Source organism: Poecilia latipinna, unplaced genomic scaffold (genome assembly GCF_001443285.1).
Source record: "Poecilia latipinna isolate Pla-1442-1.1 unplaced genomic scaffold, P_latipinna-1.0 Scaffold1263, whole genome shotgun sequence".
Lineage (NCBI taxonomy): Eukaryota > Metazoa > Chordata > Actinopteri > Cyprinodontiformes > Poeciliidae > Poecilia > Poecilia latipinna.
The window spans coordinates 12,773-34,751 of record NW_015113879.1 but is presented as its reverse complement, the minus strand read 5'-3'; the positions used below and the strand labels follow the sequence as shown (position 1 = coordinate 34,751).

Here is a 21,979-nt window from a genome sequence, read left to right as displayed (position 1 = left end):
GTTTATAAAGAAAACTCTTCTTTTTTATTCTGCTTTTTGTGTTTGCTTTAACCAGCTTTGCAATGTTTTCGTCGCCGGTATAAATGGGAGTTCAGATGAAGCAAATCAAGACGTTCACCAATCACTAGGTTTAAGAATGAGGCACAACTGCTTCATTCTTCTATTCTCTCCCCCTCCCCCAAATTCAACCTTTTTTTATTTTTTTTATTTTTTTTTTTTTTGCGTTTTGACCGTAAACAAGGAACGAATCACAAAGAACTTACAGCCGTTTTAGGTAAAATCCTCAGACGGTCAAAGGAGCAAAGCATCAATGTTGAGGTAATTGCACTCCACTGGAGCGGCGTCACTTCTCTTCCTCGGAAAAAAGATGCTCGGAGAGTCTTGTTTTTCTTACGTCTGCCACTCTGTTATTGCAAAGGGAACAAGGAGGACAGAGGGTTAGGAGCAGGCCACGCTCATTTGAGACTCTAATAAGGCTGCGATGTGCTTTGGCATGGTGTGCAGTCTCCAATCGGCTCTCCTCAGGACGAATAAATCTGGTTAAATGGGTGGAGCGAGTTAAAGTGTACAACTGAGAAGTTAAATGTCCGACTTAGTTGAACTGGGTTCCTGTGCAGCTTTGACCAGGTTTGAGTGTCGTGATTTTTCTAAAGCTGGATATGTGTGGGAAAATAAAATATGAGTATGGAAAAATATGAGCTTAATTGTATTCTTTTATTTCAGTATCTCCGAGTTTAATAACCTAGAGACTAATCTTTTTGTTGTTATATATATTTAGATCTTCACGGTTATTTATGTGTTTTTATCCAACTCACTGATTATTTCTGATTACAGCAAAACAAAAACATTAAAAAGGGAATTTTGACTGTTTTTGGTTTTCTTTTTCCTCCAAGTACTTTATAGTGGCTGCAAGGTTCATGAACTGATACTAAAAGTGAAATTGAAATAGTTTCTCATTTTGTGACACAAATGTATCACTTGTCACAAATTGTAACTAAAAAAGATCTGTATTTCATCTAATATTGCAGATTTCACCTTCTTAAAGTTTGACCTGAAAGTCAAAAGAAAAATCTGGAAGATAACCGTATGATGTTTTATACTTTGTGGTGAAAAAAACAAAACACAAAATAAAGCCCAACTAAGAGAATGGTTTGTACTGAAATATTCATTATGTCATAAAAACTGATGACCAAAATAAAAAAAAATCATAAGTATGAAGTTTTGAACTGTAAATCTTGCAGGATCTCTGGTTTCAGAATCATTTTAAATTAGTATCTCCAAAAGGCGGTAAAAGTTAGCGGGAAAAGAAAACTAAAAAGAAAGAAAGAATCTAATAAAGCCGATACACATCTCATATTTAACAAACAAAAGTAGAAGAGCGTCTCAATCTTAGAGGCGTGTTTGAGCCATACTTTAGGTGAATAAATGATTAAGTGAAAAATGTTAATGAATAATGAACCAGTCTCTGCGGGGTAACAGATTGTTCTTTTCATATTTAATAGATTGATGGGCCTCACACACACAACACAGACGAAAACACACAGGATCGCAAACACGTCGCCTCACAACGAGCGCGGCTGTTTTAAAGCGTATTAAAGCAGAACGTTTTTCAGCGGCCACTTGAAGCTCAGAGGCATTTGTCGAACCTTTGTTCTTAGCTCGGTCCTAATCTTGTAAAGAGGCCTAACTGCATTTCTGTGCACTCTGTGTACATCATTTCTCATGGACAGCGTCTCTGTCGATGCGAGTCCTCTTAATCAGCTCAGATGAATTATTGAACAGCCTTTTTATATCAGATCATGACCCATATTCTGTTTTCTTGACGTGAATATACAGCCAATAAAATCCAGATGGACATTTTTTCCCCTCCCTCTTTTTGGAGTTGTCCCACACAGGTTAGCAGCTCTGTAACGGGTGAACGGGATTGAGACGCGAGCGGCCCCGTTTTACGAGCTTCAGACGGAGCTCTGCGGACTGATTTTCTCATTTAGAACAAGATGATGGATGGGGTCGTCTCGCAGCGCCGCACATAAAGTGAATCCGAGGTGTTGGGGGTTTGAAGCTCGCTCTCCGCCGACGGTTCTGCCGCGCACTGTCAGAAGCGGCGGTGAATTAGGATCCTGTGATCCCTAGATGGCACAGAGTGGAAGTCAGTGGAATACAAAACACCTAAGCGGAGGGGTTACCGCTGGCTCTGCCGAGGCGGGCGCCGCGCTCGGAGCCACAAACAGGAGTTGCTTTGTTGTCTCATTAAGCAGCAGAGAGGCAGAGTGAAAATCAGTAGGAAGAGGGGATAGGATTATGAATCTCCTTAGCCCCTGCTGTCTTCTCTCCATCCTGTTTATCAATGAAGACTGCAAACGCGGCGCCTTTAAAATCTCTCAAAGGGAGAGTTCGGGATTGTTCAAGGTTAAAGGTTGGGAGCAGTTCATATTTTGCCTGCAGACAGTAACTCTCTCGCATCTTCATTTTGCATAAATTCAGAGGAGTTTTTTTTTTTGCCCCAGATGCTGAGGCTAGCTTCTTTCTAGCCAACAGTTAGCTGGTCTAACTGAGGCCAAGACTAAAGTGGAGTTTTATCGCTGCAACAAACTCCAATTTCAACAACGTTGCTGCAGTCTTTGCAGATATAGTTTCAAAACCTTCAAACTTGGAACTGGACTGTTATTCACAGTTGAAAGGAAGCTAGGACGTGGTGCGCCACCAGTGACTTTCCCTGTGAAACACTAGTTCAAAACTGAACATGTTAAGCTTTTCTTGGCAAAAGAAAAGTAAAATATGCAGAGTAGAAATCAATACAGTAAGGTTTGCTTGAACTGCTTTGACCTTTTTAAGATAGAAGTTTGCTTTGATGTTGCTCTTTCAACGATCTGTTGGGTTTAGTTGTGAACTTTTTCAGGTTCACTCCTACTAAATCAAAATAGTCTAGATCAGCAAAAACTATACGACCCTTTCAGAAAGCACAGCTTTCCACGCTTTGCTAGTACAGATTAAAGAAGCGTTTGCTTTAAAGTTAAATGTCAAGTCCAGATGACTCAAAAGTGCTTTTTGTTACATTCAGTCATCCATTGATGCACACATTTACACGCTGAAGCCACAAGCAAAACAGACTGACATGGGGTTCGAACCATAGTAAACCTTTATAGGAACTGACTGAATACGTGTTTTTAACAGGATGTTTTAACTTTATGCAGAATGAAGAATAAACCCCATACTATGTGATCTACTGATAAAAAACAAAAACAAGCTTCAACAATTGGAAAAAAAAAAAAGAACTGTCCATATACTTCTAATGGGGAACTTCCATGCAGACAATGAATGAAAGTTCAGGGGGAAAAACAACATGAAAAACATTTTCCATCTTTGTTTCTAAAATCTCCGGTAAGATCAACAGAATGTTTTGACAAACTTATTGAGACTCACTTTGGGCTACATCTGAACCTACAGGTGTTGACCCCCTAGTCTGGGAATAAAACTAATCAGTTTTATGCTAAATTAAGAGACTAGAAGAAAACTATATAAACGCTTCAAACCTTTTAGCAAAACCACACTAAAATAATTCCTATCATTTTCATCTAACAGATGTATCAGAGTGGCTCAGTTGTTGAAACACCATGGATTTATTGTTTAGACATTCATCCATCATTTGAAATAAAGTCCAAACAATTACTGTAGTGTCAAATTAGTAGCTAGCATCTTTGTTTTCTATAAATCAAGACTAGTTTTTGACCTGGAAACTAAACCTTGTCCCTCTCAGATTAGCATTTAGCTGTTTGCTAGTCAACTATGGGCCAAATCTAAACATCTTACAAAAATCCAATCTCAAACTTCATAAGGGTTCATGCAAATTCAATTTGGTTTACAGTTTTAGTTTTCATGACATTTGGATTCGATGGTTATGTACACCAGAAATGGAGGAAGGAGGTCGTGCATCATCAACGATCTTCCCTATGAAACATGCTTCGAGAAAGGACAGTGTTATGCTTTTCAGCATCAGCGTAACAATTTGGTAGCAAAGCATTGTAGGGTAGAAATCTACAAAAATGTATTTGCAACAATATCCGACTTGTTCCTTTTTAGATTGAAACTTTTAAAAGTGGTACAAGTCTGCTTAGTCTAAGTCCCTGTCAGAAATGGTGTTAGCTTAAGTGTCTGTGACAAGAACCAATCTGGATTTAAACAAAATAAAGATACTAATACTCGTAAAGACATTACTATCCCTTTGATCTGATCTGCGATTAGAAACAATTAGAAGATGTCTTGTCTTCAATTGTGAGGAACTGAAAATTCCTGGAAGTCCAGCTTAGTGGCAAACGATTTATTGTTCAATTTAATCGTTGGTAATACTCCTTAAATATTATTCATTTGAAACTGGAGAAAACATTTACTCTCGACAGCGAGACATCAAGCTAAATGATGTAATTTGATACGTATGAGAGTGATTACAATTCGCAGAGAAAACATGCTCCATCCATGGTGTCCAACTCTCTAAAGCTGTATTTATGTCAGCTTACTTCACACCATCGTTGTGCTCTATAGAAATGGTGGATCAGCTAAAGCAGGCGTACGAAATGCCCGTTTCCACCTAAGCTATAAATCTATAAAGTCCACATCAACGTCCATTTTGACTCCACCATTGTCAAGACCGCACGACAAACATTACGCTTGACCATAAAAGACTACCACAGACGGTCTCTGTAGTCATTACGGCGGCGGGCCACGTGTCAGGACGCAGAGCTCGCGCCCGAGTCGTCCGCTTTGCAGCGTGGCAGCGGCGGCGACAGCTCTGACAGACTACCTGAGCTTAAGTACCCATCTGCGGAAAGGCTACGGAGGGTCACATGTGTGCCAGGGAGCAGCTAGCAGAATGGCTAATAGACCCTGAGTTTATGAGAGCAGGTCCCAGGTGGGTTTACAGGCGACGCCACAACCTTGACTGAGCAAAAGCACTCGCACAAACGCACACACACACAAACACACACTTGCGTTGTCAATCCAAATCACGCTGTCAGACAAATGATTGGGAAGTTAATCAGAGAAACAGGGTCAATCACCGCTGCACTTGTGATAGATGGATGGACAATGGGGTCTGTGTGTGTCTGCGACAGGAGAGAGGGAGATGAATGGAATGGGTTTTAATGTGTATTGTGTTGCAGATATAGAGTAGGAATTTGACTCTGGAGTAACATCATTATCACGTCCGTGCTGCTAAAGCAATTTGGGTTTTGTTGGAATAACGTCAGATAAGAAAAATTGCTCTCAGGAAGAGGAAGTGTGCTTTTTTTCCTTCATGTAGATTACTTTATTGATCTACAAACACATCTTCCCGCACCGAGTTGCAGTTTTTTTCTCTCCTTGTCCAGAGCAAGTAGCTGCACAGAGCAAGGGTTTGAGATGGAAATTATTTTGACGTTTGAAGTTAATTTTTTACATGGCCAGACACTCATTACGCTTTCATTTTGATTCTCATGAATTAAAAAAGGAGAACGAAAGGCTGAATTAGTGGAGGAAAAGTAATAAAGAAAGATGAGGAGGTGAAGTTTGAGAGCTATTAATGATGTCAATAATCCACCAGCATTTAGCACTTAGACTGTGACAGGTTTGTAGACACACACACACACACACACACACACACACACACTCACGCATGGATATGGAAAAACGTCGACTTGAAGACAAAATCAGCTCTTCACCATCCAAAAAGCAGCAACTGAATGTGTGGATCCAGATAAAACATACTCACCTACTCGATTCTAAACAATGAAATATGTTAAATGTGTTGAGTTTTTGTAGGATGGAGAACTTAAAATCAAGGTCAACTGACAAAGATGCTGCTTCAGTCTTTAATCCATAGTTGTGAAATCCACTTAAGATTTAAAAGCCGAGAGACAGATCAGCTTCGGTCCTTTGAAAATTGTACAAAAAAACAAAAAAAAAAAAACGAAAAAGAGGAAAAAAAATAAAAATCAAATTGAATACATAAAAGTCCAGAATTTTATTTGTTTTACTTTTAAATATATATTTTTTTGGTCATTCAAAATCTAATCCAGGATTAAAGGGTAATTCCACAGAAAAAGAAAAAAAAAAAACGTCTATATCCAAAGTCCCACTTTTCCGACGTCTTCATTCGGTTTTAAATCTCCTTCAGAAACAGAATGGAAATATTAAAGAACATTTTTAAAAAAAACTGAAAATGAGATGAGTTGTGTGATCTTCCTTCAATGTATGTGTATTTTTTTGCCATTTGTGTGTATGCCTGTGTGCTTTTTGCTATGCCTTTTTACTCCAGATTGTTCTGTTGCCTTGCAGTCAAAAAGATTTTTAGCTCTGTCGTAATTAAAATAATAAAGTTTAATTTACAAAACAAAATTACAAAAATCTTCCTTCTTGATTCTTTTTCCACAGTGAAGAAAAATGAAACAAGAAATAAATCAATAAGTGGGATCAGCGTGTAAGAGATGTGAATGGATGTTGGCAAAGGAGAAGAAATGAGGAAAGTAGGTAAATGTGAAGCCAAAAAAAGTAAAAATAAAAACTCCTTCGGGAAGATTGTTTTTTTTTGTTGTTGTTGTTTTTAAAAGCCAATTATTTTCCTGGTCCATTCTCTTTAGGTGCTTGTGTGTGTCTGTCTGCAGGAATGGGAGTGAGTTCAGTTTGGGAAAGATACGAGACAGAAAGAGGGAGGAGGCAGAGGGGAGGAGAGAGGAAAAGAGGGCATCGAAAACAGAGCCAGAGGACTGTGCAAACACAGATGACGCCCCAGCAGAACAGGCTTTGAAGCGACCGAGTGAAACGGGCCCTTCCAGCTCGGTCTGACCTTCACCTGATCAAACGGGAGGGGGACCCTGTAAAACCCGACGCTTTTCAGCAGATGAAGAAGTTTGGTGTGAGTTTTCGTGTGTGTGTGCGCGTGTGAGAGAGACGAGAAAACAAAAAAGGAACAAACATGTAGACGTGATGAAGCCGCTTTAATGGATACAAGACACTTTTTAAAACGTGACAAAGCAGTCGAATGCTTCACGTCCGTGATGATGGCTGGAGAAGGTTCTTACACGATGAGTCGCTTTAGGAAGAGGGGTTAAAAAAAAGAAATGATGTCAGAAAACAAGGATGAAAGAAGGAAGAGTGACGTCAGGAGGGCAGGAATCAGCTGAGAGCGGGATGGGAGGAGAGCCATGGATCTGCTAAATGTGTGTGTGTGTGCGTATCATTGTCAAGGTGTGCTACAAACACAAAACGCCTCGCACACACAGGAAGGAAACAAAGACAGACACTAAACACTAATCAGACCTACCTATGGTCAGAGTTAGGGATCAGCCAGATAAGATGCATAAGGGGGGAAAAAGAAGGGGGGAAATAGGTATAAAAGTGAAAAAGGCATAAATAGAAAAGACAACAAAAGCTAATTAAAATGACTCTATTAGAGCTGCTTAAAGGAAATAAATAAAACGACAGGTGGAGTCAAAAAAAAAGAAAAAGTAGCCAAAGTTACGGGTGGAGGGGGAGGAGGATGAGGCAGGGAGGAAGGAAGGGAGGGAGGAAGGGAGCGTGGGCTGCACAGGGAGGGAAAGCAATGGAAAGGGAAGGAAGAATGGATGGAGGGGATAAAAGAGGATAAAGAGGGGGGAACAAAAATCCCCCTCCTCTGTCTCTTTCTCCTTTTCTCTGTCTTTCTGCTTCTCTCTCTCTCTCCCTCTCCCTCCTTGTCTGGCTCATAAATGGACGAAATTGTTGACCAGGTAAATGGCAAAATAGATGAGGAGGCAGAGGACCGAAAGAGCGAGCAAATGAAAAGGCAAAGCACCTCCCAGCAGCGCAATGAGGAAAAAAAAGAACAAAAAACGAAAGATAAAAGCAAATACTCCGGTGGCCTCCGTTGTCTCCAGTCTGAGAGTGGACGGGGGGGGATTGGCTGGTGCCAGTTGTTCCCCTTCCCCAGCTTGTCTTCCGCTTTCTTCTCTCTCTCTCTCCCCTGCCAAAAAGCACTTCCCATCCAGATGACGGAAAACCGGGCACAGATGTCCTCTCCGCTTTTTTTTTTTTCCTCTCAACTCTGCTCAGACGCCGCACGCCCCACGCGCAGGCGAGACATTGTTGCAGTGGCAATGGACGGCGTTACCAATATTGCTCGGTGTGAGAAAGAAAAAAAGAAAAAGGAAAAAAAAAAGAGGCATTGTTGGGGGGGAGAGGTTTGGGGAGGGGAAGTTGATGCTGCTGCTGCTGCTGCTAGTCAAGCACAGCCTACCTCATGAGGAAAGATACTGAGCTGGAATTGCTCTGTCTCTCCCCCCCCTCCTCTCCTCTCCTCGCTTGCCCATCCCTGCAAAAAAAAAAAATAAATGATAGGAGGAAGGGAGGTGTGCCCACTCGCTGCATTAGTATTCATTGAAAGAGAGAGAGAGTGTGTGTGTGTGTGTGTGTGTGAGAGAGAGAGAGAGTGTGATATGGGGAAGGTAGAAGGGGGCCTTCCAATAAATGTCGAAGAACCAAACCGGTGTGAAACTAATAAGAGACTGGCTCCCCCTAGAGTCCATCATCAATACACAAGTTTTGGGAAAAAATTCATGTTCAAGAACGTTCATCAGTAGAAAAATTTAAAGTGTTTTGTGCATTCGGATTGTTCGGTGCTGGCAGCATCATGCTGTGGTGAGAAATGAACGTCGATGTCTGACCAAGCTTGAAGGGAAAAGCTCAGATCTACATGGTGGGCCGTAAGTTTCCATATACAGGAGAATGTAAAATGTACATTTCTTTTATATTTCAGATGCCCAAAAAGATGCGTTTGACAAAAGAGCAAAGAATTTAAATTATACTGAAGGCTGAATCAGGAAGCGGTCGTTAGTAAAGGCATGAGCCAATAGACTAGTTACAGCTATTACTGCTAACTTTTTTATACGGTGGCTGATGACAAGTGTATCAGATCTAAGTGTATTAGATCTATATTTCAGATTTTTTTTTTTTTTTACCATTATTAGAAAATTATGTATCATTTTCCTTCCACTCCAAAACTATTCACTACATTCTGTTGGGCTATCAAGTAAAATCCTAATAAAATACATCTATATTTCACGTGTAACATAATGTGAAAAAGAACAAGAAGTGTCAATACGTTTGCAAGGAACTGTATGATTGCCCGACGTCATGGTGACGTTCAAAACGATTTACTGCTCGGTGTAAAAAGAACTCGTGTAATTAGTTTTCTCTCCCTCTACTTTTCGGGTTTCGACGCACTCCGTCTTGTTGAACTGGAAAGCATTAAAGGACTTCTGCTTCGTGTCTGCATGGCTGTGAAAACAAACTGTCTCGTTTGCATTTCGCCCTCAGCCAAACCCAGTGTTGCCATGCCGATAAATTCATCTCCATGCTGGTAATGGCTCTCAACAGACCGCTGTGCTTTGTTTTTCTTTCAGTTTCTGACTTTTTTTTTTAAGCAAATGATCATATAACATGGCACACATCGCAAACCACAAGCCTGCCTGCATGCCTGTATCATTCTTATTTTCCAAGTCGTTTTTGTATCCGCATGTTGCCATACTGTGGCTTTTAACTTTGGCCAAAATGATAACGTGCCAACTAATGTGTTTTTTAATACAGATGTAACAAATGGAGGTTTTATCTGTTTTTAAATTTTATCATTGCATTGAATTTTCAGAAAAGAAGGATACTAAAAGTACAATTGACAATGTTTTAGTTCTATTTTTCTTGTCATTGGATGCCTTTTGTTTCCTTTAAACAACATTTTACACAAATATGAACAACCCACATGAGAAAATGTATCCTCTTTTTGCATGTTTTTCTTTATTTCAACACCTAAAATTTCAGATAAAATGGTGGCTGTTTAAGGAAGAGCATCATAGTAGATATCAAAAATTGCGATTTGTCTCATGTAACATCTATGGCTGCACAGCTAATTATGAGTAAAGCTATCAAAGAAAGAAATTACTTGCTGCAGAAGCCAGAGTGCCGTTGTGTTCATTATATGTGAGATGCCGCCATCTTGTGGTTTGCAGACAGAATGGCAGCGCTGGGTTTGATTGGGAATGTCTGGCTGCCTTGAGCTGCTCGACTTCGGTACATCGTGGAGAGATGGCGATGGCGTCGCTGTCATCTCCTCTAAGAGTCTGTAGAGGAATATTGAAAGAGTTACGTACCATTCAAGGACCGAGTTACAAACAGTCGCTGGCTTATAACTATGTTATAGATCAGTTTCGCAAGAATAAGGTGAGTTTAGCCCCAGCTTAGCAAAAGGCTAATATTAGCTAGGCTGCTACCAGCATCCTTCAGTCTTATAACATATGCCTAATATGTCGTATTAAGCATTTGCTAGTTGTCAAAACAGTAAATTATATGCTCTTGAATCATTTACAAGCAAGGCTATAGAAGGAAAACAGAACCTGACACGCACAGGCGGTTGCCGTCAAATAATAAAACATTTTTAAAAAGCAAGGTGAGTTGTTGTGAAGGGCATGCTAACATTAGCCAACTGCAGTCCTCGAGCGCCACAGTCCTGTAACTTCTTCGATGCGTCCCTTGTCGTACATACTTGCATTAAATGACCAAACTGCCTCGCTATCAATCTACTGTATGTTAATTAGCTAATATTGGAGCCAGGTGTGTTGAAGCAGACATGTAAAAGTTGCAGGACACTGGCCCTTGAGGACTGGAGTTTGAGACCACTAGCTACCCGTTGAATTAACTTTATTAATGACTGCCGTGCAACTTTATAGATAGGTTATTTGCTTGTTAATTCAGTTATAACAATTTGCTGTAGATAATGGAGAGAAAAATATAAAATTTTGCTCAGGACATTTTATTTAATGTAAAACTTTAAGGACACCTTAATAGTAATAATAATGCATAATAATTAATAAAGCAAGGTTTCCCCCAGAAAACTTGCTAAGCCCGTTGGTTAGGGCGCTCAGCAGTCATTCATCCAGTGACCTGCTGGGTTTTTTTAGTTAAAAAATGTTTACAGTTGACAGGAAATTTGAACATGTCATTTGATAATTATGTGTGGTTGGGTTGATCAATAAATGAACACCAACTGTAAAGTCTTAAAAAATGCACAAAAAAAACAAACAAAAAAAAAACTTCAATAAATGAGCAATGCTAATCCTGGTGGGGGCACAAGTAACGCCCTGTGGCCCACCAGGCTTATAATACACTGGGAGAAACCCTGAATAAAGGAATGTGTTTATCCGCAGTAAAAAGTAGATACCTCCTCAGTAGATACCTGTTTTTGTGCCGTTTAATGTTAAATAAAATGATGATTTGATAGTTTATTACAAAATAATAGTTCTAAGCTTGTAATTACATGTTTATCTCTGTTTTTACCGCAGCTCTATTTCACATGAGACTTTCAAAAATCACTCCACATTGTCCAGAATGCATCAGTGTGTGTGTGTGCTGTTTGCCATGTAGGCTTAGAGCTTGCATTATTAACGCTTGGGAGAACATGGCTCAGCAGGAATACTGAATGCATGTCTTGTCACTGAAGCAAAACAGCTTAAAGCAACTCTTCTAGTCACGTCAAACTGTGCATTGCTCTCTAGGTTCTACAGTGTACATTAAAGTGTCTAAATGGACCGTACTCTGTGCTATTGTACTTACAGTGGTAGATGGATGTCAGAAAGTTCTTCATTGCGCTTCCCTTATTTGCCTGAAGTGTACTCACTCAGTTATTCGTACACTTGACGTTTTTGCATTTTCAGAACTTCATGAGTCGGAATACCAACTCGGTCACAAGTCAGACCATTCTTATGGTTTCATCCCACGCGTCTTTCTTTAAAGTGATGGAAATTACTGTCATTTAATCGTTTTTCCTTATCGCAGGTTACAGGGGAAAGGTACTGCAGAGCCCAGCAGGAGGCGCACCACGCCTCGCTCACATACCTGTGTTTGCTGACGTCCACCAGGAACCACCTGGCCCTCTATAACCTCTACCATGGCAAGGGAGAGCGCAGCCCAGAAGAAGTGGCGGGCCTGGTGGGGCTCAGGCTGCCCACGCAGCCAGGAGGGAAAGGCTGGGAGAAGTAGGGACAGTGGAAAGTCAGTCAGCAGGAGAAAATCAGGAAACTCTCCTGGAATTACATCTAAATGGACAGTGGATGGATTGGCTGCCTTTGTGTAATTTAAACTCCAGAGTTTGCTGGTTGTGGCATTGTGGACTGAGGGAACTTGTTCTTCATTCTCCTGAGCAACAGTTGTTTGAAACGAGGGGGAAAAATGTGAACTGATGAAATAAAAAATAAAAGTCAGCTAAAATATAAAACTTGTTAAAACCTTTGTACTCAACAGCAGCACCTCAAAAACACTGAGTATCCCATTATGTGGTATATGTCATTTAAAGTTAATCCTATAAACGGTGATTAATACTTGACTGTGTAAATAAAACTTTTGTTTTTTTGAAGTTGTGTGTTAATGTGTGCATGAACAAACAGGCTAAAATAAATGACCATCAATATTTAGCTAATTGTCCAATTTATTATTTGGCTTTCAATGCCAATATCTCAATGAGAAAATTGAGTTTTAGGATATGACCTCAAACTTTTTTTTTTTTTTTGACAACAAAAATAAAAATATGCATATTTCATTCATTCAGAAAATGCAGTTTCTTATTTGTAGCCAATATGTCCCTTCAAAAGTATTTATCTAAAACTTCTTTTTGAACTATATTGTACATGTAAACGTGTATCCATGCATTACGGAGAAAAATGTTTCTTAGGTTTCAGAAGACAACAGTTAATAAAAACCATCTTGGTAGTTATTTTGGACTTAAACGTAAAGAATTTTCTAAAAACTGATGGAAAATATTGAAAATGATGTGTAGAAGCTTGAGATGGGAAAACTGTAGAATCCTCACCAGCTAGCTAAAACTGTTTTATTTGTATGTTAGTATTCCTTTACATGTAGCTTTATAATTGCTTCCAAGAAAAATAAAGGAGCAGATAATGAAATTACATTTAAAAAAAGAAATGCTAAAATGGTAATTCAACACTAATAAATAGTGAATACCTAATAAAGTAATCGTTGACCTTCTAGAAAAACCTACAAAAACAGTTTGTGTTCATCTCTGCTTTTTGGAGAGTTGGCTCCAAACCCAAGTACAATGAAGCATGGTGGTGGCTGCATCATGCTTCTTTTTTCTAGCAGGGACAGGAAAGATTAGTGGAGCTGATTCAAAGATGGACAGTGAAGACACAGCCAGAGCTGTAATGGAAGGGTTTAGCTCAGAACATATGTGTTGGAATGGTCCAGTCAAAGTCCAAAATTAGAAAAGGCATACCTAAAATGATCTGCAACTGTAAATAAATGTAAAGGCCTGAACTTATTTGATTTCTGTCACTGTAAACTGTATTTTATGTCAGGGCACTTTGTGATTAATTGCTCTGATGTTATTGAAAGAGTATATTTTAAAATCAAAATTGTATTTTTTTTTTTCCCCAAGAAGCCCTCATTTGCAAACAGTTGTAGCATGCAAAAATAAAAAACTATAAATTTTTGCCACACACTTTTAGAGGCATTGGCATCTTTTTACATGGACCATATGGGCAGTTGTGGAGGCTGAGAATGAGACAATATAATGTAACATTTACAGCCTGTTTTTATGGATGTGCAGGAAGAGTTTCACCCCTGTGCCAACTCTAAGAATGCATAGTCTATATTGCTGAAACTCCAGAATCAACCAGGTTGCCATTCATGATGCAGGAAGTGCCTCTGTTCCCAGACCTGCTCTCTCAAAAATCATCCCTCCCCTCCCCAACCACCATCACATAATTCCACCCTTTCCCCCCCCCCCCTCTTTTTTTTTTTTTTTTTTTTTTTTTTTTGCTCTTAGTGTGCAGCGGTGACTAACGTTGCCTTCAGTGTGAATTAAAATAGACTAACCCTGCAGCAAAGCAAGCTCACAGTGGCACAGGGGAGGGAGAGAGAGCAAGACGTGCGCTGCTCGTGTACAAACCCCAAACTTAACATGCGCAAACGCAGTCGGGCAAATCAAACGCACAAATGCGTAGTGACAAACAAACAGCTGTAGTGTCAAAATTGATTTCGCGATTGCGCGTCTGGTCCTGCCATCCTGGAACAGAAACCGGGTGACCCAAAGGGGCGCTGAGGGGGGGAAGTGGTGCGAGTAAAAAAAAAAAAAAAACGTTTTAATCAAGTCGGCGCAACTTTAACTATTCCGGGGAGAAAAAAATGAGTCACGTTAGGTGGTGGTGATGCGCGTCGAGCTTGGAGGAGGAGAGCGGGAGGCGGGGACAGCGCGGAGGCTGCTTCGGTTATTGGTTTGTCAGAAGGTGCGGACAGCTCAGCAGCTGCATCTTCATCCTCGAGAAGAAGAGGAGGGGCGGGGGGGAGGGAAACAGCTGTTGAGGGAGTTCACAAAGACGAGGTGCTTAGTTGTTTTTGATTTGCAAACTGCAGATTGTCTCTCCGGGGAAGCAGGTTACTGGAGGAAGGGAGGGCAAAGGCGTTAACAGGAAGAAAAAAAAAGCGCACGGAGCGACGAGAGTGGAAGTGGCCAACGGAGCGATGTTTGGCATGATCAGAAATTCGCTCTTTGGGAATTCAGAGGAGACCGAGTACAAAGTGCTCAGCACCGAGACTAAGGTAAGCAGAGAGACATCTGTGCGCCTTCTGGACGACGGCTTAGGTTCCGTTTGATTTTTTTGCGCAATTTTACGCACAGATTTTCTGTTGCCCTGTACATTTCTCTCATCAAACTCCCAACTTCAGCATTAGACACATGCAGCGGAATTTATTTTTAAAACGCAAGCCTCTCACTCGCCCTGCAACCTTGGCAGTAAGGCTAATTGTCTGTGACCTGTGAGGATGCCCGCTGACCCACAGCGCGCGCAAAGAAGGAAACCCCGAGGGCCCGTGTGGCTCCACAAGGCAGCAGACACGAATTATGATGGAAAGGAGTGAGGGGGAGGGGTGGCTGCACATCATGGCAGCACCATGCTGGGTGAATCTGTTTTGTCAGGCTGCACAGGCTGGAGCCGGTTGGAGATAAATTCAGAGTGGAGAACGTGTTCGCCTGGCAGCAGGGGGAAATACTCTAAACATACAGCCAGAACCATGTGTTATGTTGGCGTAGTCAAAGTCCAGACCTAAATTCAATTGAGGAACTGGGAAAAAGGACATGCCTCGAGAGCATCCCAGTTTTAACTACAAACAAATGTACGTTTTTCTCATTTTTATTTTTTACAACTATTCATAATTTCCCTTGCATTTCACATTTGTGAACTAGTTTGCTTTGATCATTATGCATAACTGATTATTCTGGACGTCATTTTTAACACACTATCCCCACCTTGAAACGTTTTCACCAACGTTCCACTTAGAAGCAGCTCCTATACTGAGCTCAGCAGATGCTCGGTTCCACCAGGTGTTTGCTAATTGCTGCTGGCTAGTCTGAAGGAGCTGAGCAAATGTTTGATACAATTTCAGATAGTGAATTAAAAAAAGAATAAGTTTTGTCAATTTTAATACACGAGATAAATATCTGGTTTCAACTGTATGGCAAACTAATGTAAATGTATTCTCAACGCAGACTTTATATTCCACCTACTATATAAATAATCAGAATAAGAAACAAACAGCCACTTTGACAGCTGTGAAGAAAAATATTCTTTTAAATGCTTGTTTCATGTTGCTGTGCAGGATGGAACAGCTGGCTTCAAGAGTCTTTCCTAAGTAGCCCGTCTTTTACATGACGTGCGCTTGGCCGTGTCAAAACAGATCTGTCTGTCAGTGAGTGTGTGTGTCAGTATGGGCCGCGTTCTCTCATGTGGAATGGAAATCCGCTTTTATCTCCGTCTCCCACTCAGAACTTGTCTTTTGTTTGCCAGATAAATGAACAAAGGGACTTTGGAAACTCAGCAACACATGGCACATGTGAGCATCCACAGTCCACAGAGGAGGAGGTTTGTTGGTGGTCCTCAAAAATAGACATAAACACAATGCCTGGTAAAAGTTTACATACACCCCTCATGGAGATGAGTGTCATACGGAGAGCCGACTTTTCTTATCGCCGGAGTTTTATTTCATTGGTCTGACTTTGCTTTTTAAGCAAAGCACATCGTCTCTGAGTAGAGTTGAGGTCGGGTTCATTGTAGAAACTTAGTATCAGAAGGTTTTACTCATTTTAAAACCAGTACTGATGAGTGTTTTGGGATCATTGACACCTAATTGTGTCCGAGTTTAAATTATCTGACCCAAATTGTTCTCCTCAGATGAAAGGAAATCAAAATTCAAGCATGTTAGAAGATGTTGGTACAAATCTTGTTCCAAATCCAAAATCTTCAAACTCCAGATCTTTTTCTTCTTTTTTTCCTGACTTAAATGAACTGAAATGTCAGTTTCAAATTTGGATACATACCAGCTTGAAGAAGTTGCAGTGTCCCCCAGTTCTGGCTTATGAGGTTGATTGATGTAGCATTTCAATATGGCTGCTCTTCACATCAGCAGTAGCAAGCTGAGCTGGAAGAATGCGTCTGAAATCAATGCAACTCTAAACTGAACAAATTCAAAGTTGTAAAGGTTCAACTAATGTTTCTAAGAGGTACTGTGAACAATGTTCATGGGCGTCAAAATCTCAACTTCTTACCTGGAACATTGTCACCTCTGCTCTGACAACAAACTCAACTCCAAGTTCCAGGGTAACTGGAACACATCAATGTTTTGGAGTGGCCCTAATCTCAGAACATTTTAGATTAGAGCTAGAAAAGTGTGTGTGAGACTCTTTTTCTCTGGGAATGGGAACGGCCAAAATTCCACCAAACTACTGTAAACTCAAAACATTTGACCCAAGTCACAACCTGTGGCTTTGGAGAGAGTGAAAAAACACCTCTCACCATTATTCAGTCGGCAAACAAATATAATCTAGTTTATCCCAAACGATCCAAAAATGGCAAAGTTCTGGATTTACCGTCAGAAAAAAGGCGCTGAGAGAAAAACGCCTTTTTTGTACGCTCCTTGTCAAGATCTGGCTTCTGGTGCATAAAGCATCTGTCTGACACTTTTAATTAAAACCGACAGCTCCAGAGGTGATGCCAGGTGGGGCACATTCACACGTTCACAGACTGAACAACAGCAGCAACAGTGGGTGAAACTGAGCTCAAACCCCGCTAATGAGCACCGAGCACGAATTTAAAACCAAAACGGCAGAGTCATGGAGCTTTTCTTCTTTTTTTTATTTTTTATTTTGGTGTAAGCACTTTTTTTCTTTTTTTAGGCGGAGGCTAATTACAATGCACATGCTCACACAGACACAGAGCCTGCATGCACATGACAAATTAATTACACTGTTGCACAGAAGAGCACAACTTTTAACGTCGGCCCCAGTGACAACTTCTACAAAGCTAACTCTTTAATTGCAACGCAGGAGCATGTGGATCTGACACGAGATGCAGCAGAAGTGGAATTAAAACCTCTGGAGGCACATTTGTTGAAGCGCTTCATAAAAAAAAAAAGGGCATTTAGTACCTTGAGACTGGGAAAGAGGATTGAAAGTTACACATTTATTTTATGGGATGAAGATCCCATTATCTGAATGATACTTCTTAGCTTCGCAGGTTGCCCAAGGGGGAGGATAATAATTCCAAACGGCTCAAGCACGAGTGAAAAACATAAGAGATGATTTCTCCGTTTCATTTCGTGCTACAGGTGTCACGCTGCGAGCAACAATCATCTTCAGCAGCCCGGCGGTTCATTTTCGAAGCGTTAGAGAAATTAAACCGCAATACGACGCAATTGAATTCCAAGCGACACACTGTGGAACGCTTCAAAAACGACGGCGTGCAGCAGGAGCCGCGACCACACACTCCACGTTGACCCCACACAGTGGCCTGCTTTTAAAGCAGATGTTGGTGCGTCTCCTTAATGCCGGCTGTGGCCGCGGCTGCGCCGTTACGTAACAGCACACACATCTCTGGCCCAGAATTCGCCCGTGAGCTCACTGAACCCTGCAGAGCAGAACGAGACATTTAATCGGATCGGGGCGAATGCGGTTCACGTGGGTCTGCCCACCGAGGGTTTTGTGTGGCCTTTGCGAAGATTATTCACACTCCTTGGACTTTTGTGATTTTTTTTGTCACCTCGAATTTCGAGGTATTTCACTGGGACTTAAGTCAAGAGTTGCTGTGAACTGGAAGGAAACAGATGCTTTCCCTCCATTTGTTTCGAAAATGAAACAAATAACTATGTATCAGAAAAGTGTGGAGTGCTTTTGTTTTTAGGCTCCCTAACAGCTTTATTTCTACAAATGCAATACTTTAGGTGTGTGTTTCTACCAGCTTCACACGTCTTGACACTGACATATCAGTCAGATAGGACTGTTTTACTACAAATTCTCAATTAGATTTTGATATGGACTTTGACGAGGCTACTCTAAGGCGTAAATATGATCTGATCTAATCTATTCCAGTGTAGCTAAGAAAATAGTCCTGCTCATGTTTCATCCTCAGGACGGTGTGCTCATTATGATGTAGGTTGGTGGTGTCCAAAGCGTGGCCCAGGGGCCATTTGTGGCTCTTCAAATTATTTTGTTTGGCCCCTGACCACAAGTGAAAAATGATAATAATTTTGGCCAAAAAATAAATAAAAAAACAATTGATAACCAAAACATTTGGAAATTGCCTGTTGTCCTTTTAATGAGGTAACAGTTTGAATCCCTTTCTATGTTTTGGATTTTTAATGATAAACAGATTTCACAAAAACTGTTTAGTGTTGAGCTGGTAAAACAAAAAATATGTAAGTTTTTGCATTTTTAATTCAATGAACTTTGTTGCTCCCCAGTAGTTTAAAATTGCCAATCATAGCCCCCATGACAAAATGTATTAGACACAAGTGGTGTACACTGATATTTTACTACCCAGAAATATTTTTTACTTTTGGTCAAATCAGACCAGAGTTCCTTCCACCACACATTTGCTGTGACTCCTGTAGAGAAAAGTACAAACAGGACTTTTTTTTTTTTAAGGCTTTCTTCTCACCACTCTTTCATAAATCCCAGACTTGGAGGAATACATGGCATACCAAGCGAAAATTCGTGACACAATCGTCTGTTTTTCAGAAGGGCACCACTTTGTTTGCTCCACAAACTACTAGCATTCTCTCGTTTCTCTTTGCTCCACAGAACGGAGTGGGCTTTGAGGTGAGACGGTACGATGCAGCAAAGTACGCTGCCGTCTACTCGGAAGGAAGGACCTATGAGCAAGTAATCGGGGAGCTGGTGCGGAAACTGCTGACGTACATCGGTGGAAACAATGAGCAAGGTTAGAAAGAGAAACGCTTGAAACCAACCAAACCCCGCTTCGCATTAACGAGACATCAATGCATCTTGCTAAAATAAAGTCGTACATTTCAAATCTACATTTCATTTTCTAAGGTGAAGCCATGGGGATCGCGTTTCCCATCATCATCACGGTGTACCCACGGAACGATGGCGTTTTCTCCCGACGTCTGGCGGTGGGCATCCGGATCCCCAACGCCTACCAACAAGACCCCCCAGCTCCCACCGACAGCACCATCAGGGTGGAGGAGCGGCCCGGCATGACTGTATATGCGCTGTATGTGTCATTTGTGACAGTATATCTTATAATAGTGGGGGTTTTTTGTTGTTTTTTTTAAATCAAGTTATTTGTAAAAGCTTGTAGAATTGGATTAAGAGAGCTCAATCCAACACACAAGAGCTGATACATTTAGTCTATTATTATTATTATGGAAAGTGATCCAATGTTTTCTACTTTATTCACTTTTTATTTGAAGTCGACGCTATGAGTGCAGCCTTGTAGGATCATGGGTCACTGTAAAAGACAAAAAAAACAAAAAAAATATTTGCACAAGTCACTCTTCCAAAATGCTTAAGGACCAAGTAAAGTCCTTGACTTCAAGCTAAAAGAGATGACATGAGCGGTTCAACTGAGGAAACGCACCAACACCCCAGAGACAAAGCTGTTCTGTACAGTGAACTGGACTGAAACACCGCCCAGCTCAAGTTCAGGACTGCGTACTGTAACGGCAACGAAGAAGCTGCAGTTCTCACACAGAGGCAGCGCGAAATACCACACTTTTCATTCCCACTGCATGCGCTGCAACTGTTGAGACATTATAAATGACTACAGGTTGAAATCTACCCTCTCTGTTCCGTTTCTGCAGACAGTTTGGCGGCTTCGCCGGGGAGAGCGAGTATCGGGCCGAGGCCGCCCGCCTGACGCGCGCCCTGGGCGAGACCACGCCCTTTCAGCGCAAGCAGTACTTCTGCTGCAGCTACGATCCTCCGCTCAAGCCTTACGGACGTAGAAATGAAGTTTGGCTTCTACAGGAGGACCCATGAAAGGCCACTCAGGCCCATCAAAGCTTGGTCCTCCAAAAAAGGAAAAAATTCAATCTTCACCTCTGTTAGTCCTACAGCTGTAAACAGAGAATGGGTTCAAAATAAAGCTGGAAGAAGCGAGATTTTCTGTTTCTACGCTTACAAAAAAAACTGTATTTATCATAAGAATGACCAAAAGAAAGGAAAGAAAAAAATATTGGAAACAAAATTAGCTTCCACTAACATATATATAAATATATAGTTTGAGACTTGCATTTGAAGGTGATAAATCCCAACAGAGTTCCCATGTCTTTGAGTACTAACTTGCACATCTTTAAATAACATTAACAACTAGCAACATAAAGAAAGGTTGTTGCAAAAGCAACCTTCTTCTATCTGGTTTAGACAGTGTAAAGTTAAACCATTAAGTGGAATTAAACCTTTTGAATCAGAGGAATGGCAGCTGTGAGGAGACCTTTGGTTGTTTGTGCTACGATTATACAATACTTTGTTATATTTGTCTAAGAATATTCTGTGTTTTCAGGAGAGTTTTGTGTTTTAGTGCATGACATACAAGCTAATTTTTACTTCGTGAAACTCTACAAACTGTTTTGTGACCCATCTGTGCATGTAAGGGTTTTGTGGTCGGTATGAATTTCATTTTTAAGGCTCGAGAGTGTTTTATTGCATAAATAAAAACATTATTCAGTTATAGTCTGTATTTACTGTTCTTGTGTTTTCATTCGTGCGACAGAAAATCAGTCAAAATCTCTCATCATTGTTTGATTATTAAAAATAGGGAAACTCGTATTTAGGAGAGAGTGGAGAGAATAAATCCTGTCTACATTTTGACATAAGCCTTTTGGGGAAGACAGCAGGTGCTGTGGTAAAATAAGACAAATATTTAACTTTTAGGTAGGGGTGCAAGTCATAGAGTAATGAGTTAATCTAAAGTTGATTGATCTCATCGAGCAGCTTACGACTAGTGCGGCCATTTTCTTTAAAAAACCCGAGTTTTCTCTCGTAGCAAGAAGGCTAACCGTCTTTGCATAACACGAAGGGGTACATTTTCACAATATGCTGAAAAAAAACACCATTAAATTTTAACATTATTTTGTGTCAGCTGTATTAAATACGTACCCATTAAAGCGTTTCCGACGATTTCTCTTTGCCGTTCTGGTAGGGCTGCGCCATGTTTAATCCTGCATCAACAGTCAACGTTTAAACGGCGCCCTCTGCTGGATGGCGGCCAAACTACAACACTAGAAAAAGGCCTAAGCGAACTTTTAATAGTTAATCGATTTAAACTAATTTAAATCTAATACAGTATTAATCGGAAATTAATCATGTCAATTAATTGTTTAGATTCCTACCTTTAGGACCTTATGCAAAAAAAAAAAAAACATTATAACACCATGATGGTGGCGCCATCATGCTGTGGGAATACTGGAAGAAAATATATTACAGGTTGCAAAAGACCTAAGGGCTGCAGGTTCATACTTAAAATACAACAGCCAAAAAGAAAAGCAGAGGGTAACAAAAATGCAAGTATTCTGAAAGATGTTCAAAAACTCAAAATGTTTTAAAATCAAGATGGTGTAAGAATAAAAAACAAAAAACATCAGCTTTAATAAATGATTCATTTATTAGATTTTAATT

General features: G+C 40.5%; 3 protein-coding genes across 3 annotated transcripts in view; 2 read left to right on the top strand and 1 right to left on the bottom strand.

Annotated features, from left to right (window-relative positions):
* LOC106961085 (glutamate receptor ionotropic, NMDA 2B) overlaps positions 1-7,406 on the bottom strand; it is a gene marked incomplete at its 3' end in the record, with an annotated part of 161,806 nt that extends 154,400 nt beyond the window's left edge. The window contains exons 1-2 of the mRNA XM_015054597.1: positions 7,295-7,406; positions 264-404 (exon numbers count right to left, since the gene is read on the bottom strand). The remainder of the gene's footprint in view (positions 1-263; positions 405-7,294) is intronic.
* Positions 7,407-9,814: 2,408 nt separating this feature from the next.
* On the top strand, positions 9,815-12,596 carry fmc1 (formation of mitochondrial complex V assembly factor 1 homolog). Its single transcript, XM_015054600.1, has 2 exons — positions 9,815-10,221; positions 11,833-12,596. The coding sequence occupies exons 1-2, from the start codon at positions 10,087-10,089 to the stop codon at positions 12,034-12,036; spliced, it is 339 nt and encodes a 112-aa protein (XP_014910086.1). The 5' UTR covers positions 9,815-10,086; the 3' UTR covers positions 12,037-12,596.
* Positions 12,597-13,833: 1,237 nt separating this feature from the next.
* LOC106961086 (heme-binding protein 1) lies at positions 13,834-21,034 on the top strand. The gene is made up of 4 exons (XM_015054599.1): positions 13,834-14,610; positions 19,142-19,280; positions 19,394-19,574; positions 20,164-21,034. Exons 1-4 carry the CDS (start codon positions 14,533-14,535, stop codon positions 20,339-20,341), a joined length of 576 nt encoding a protein of 191 aa, XP_014910085.1. The 5' UTR covers positions 13,834-14,532; the 3' UTR covers positions 20,342-21,034.
* Positions 21,035-21,979: the final 945 nt, after the last annotated feature.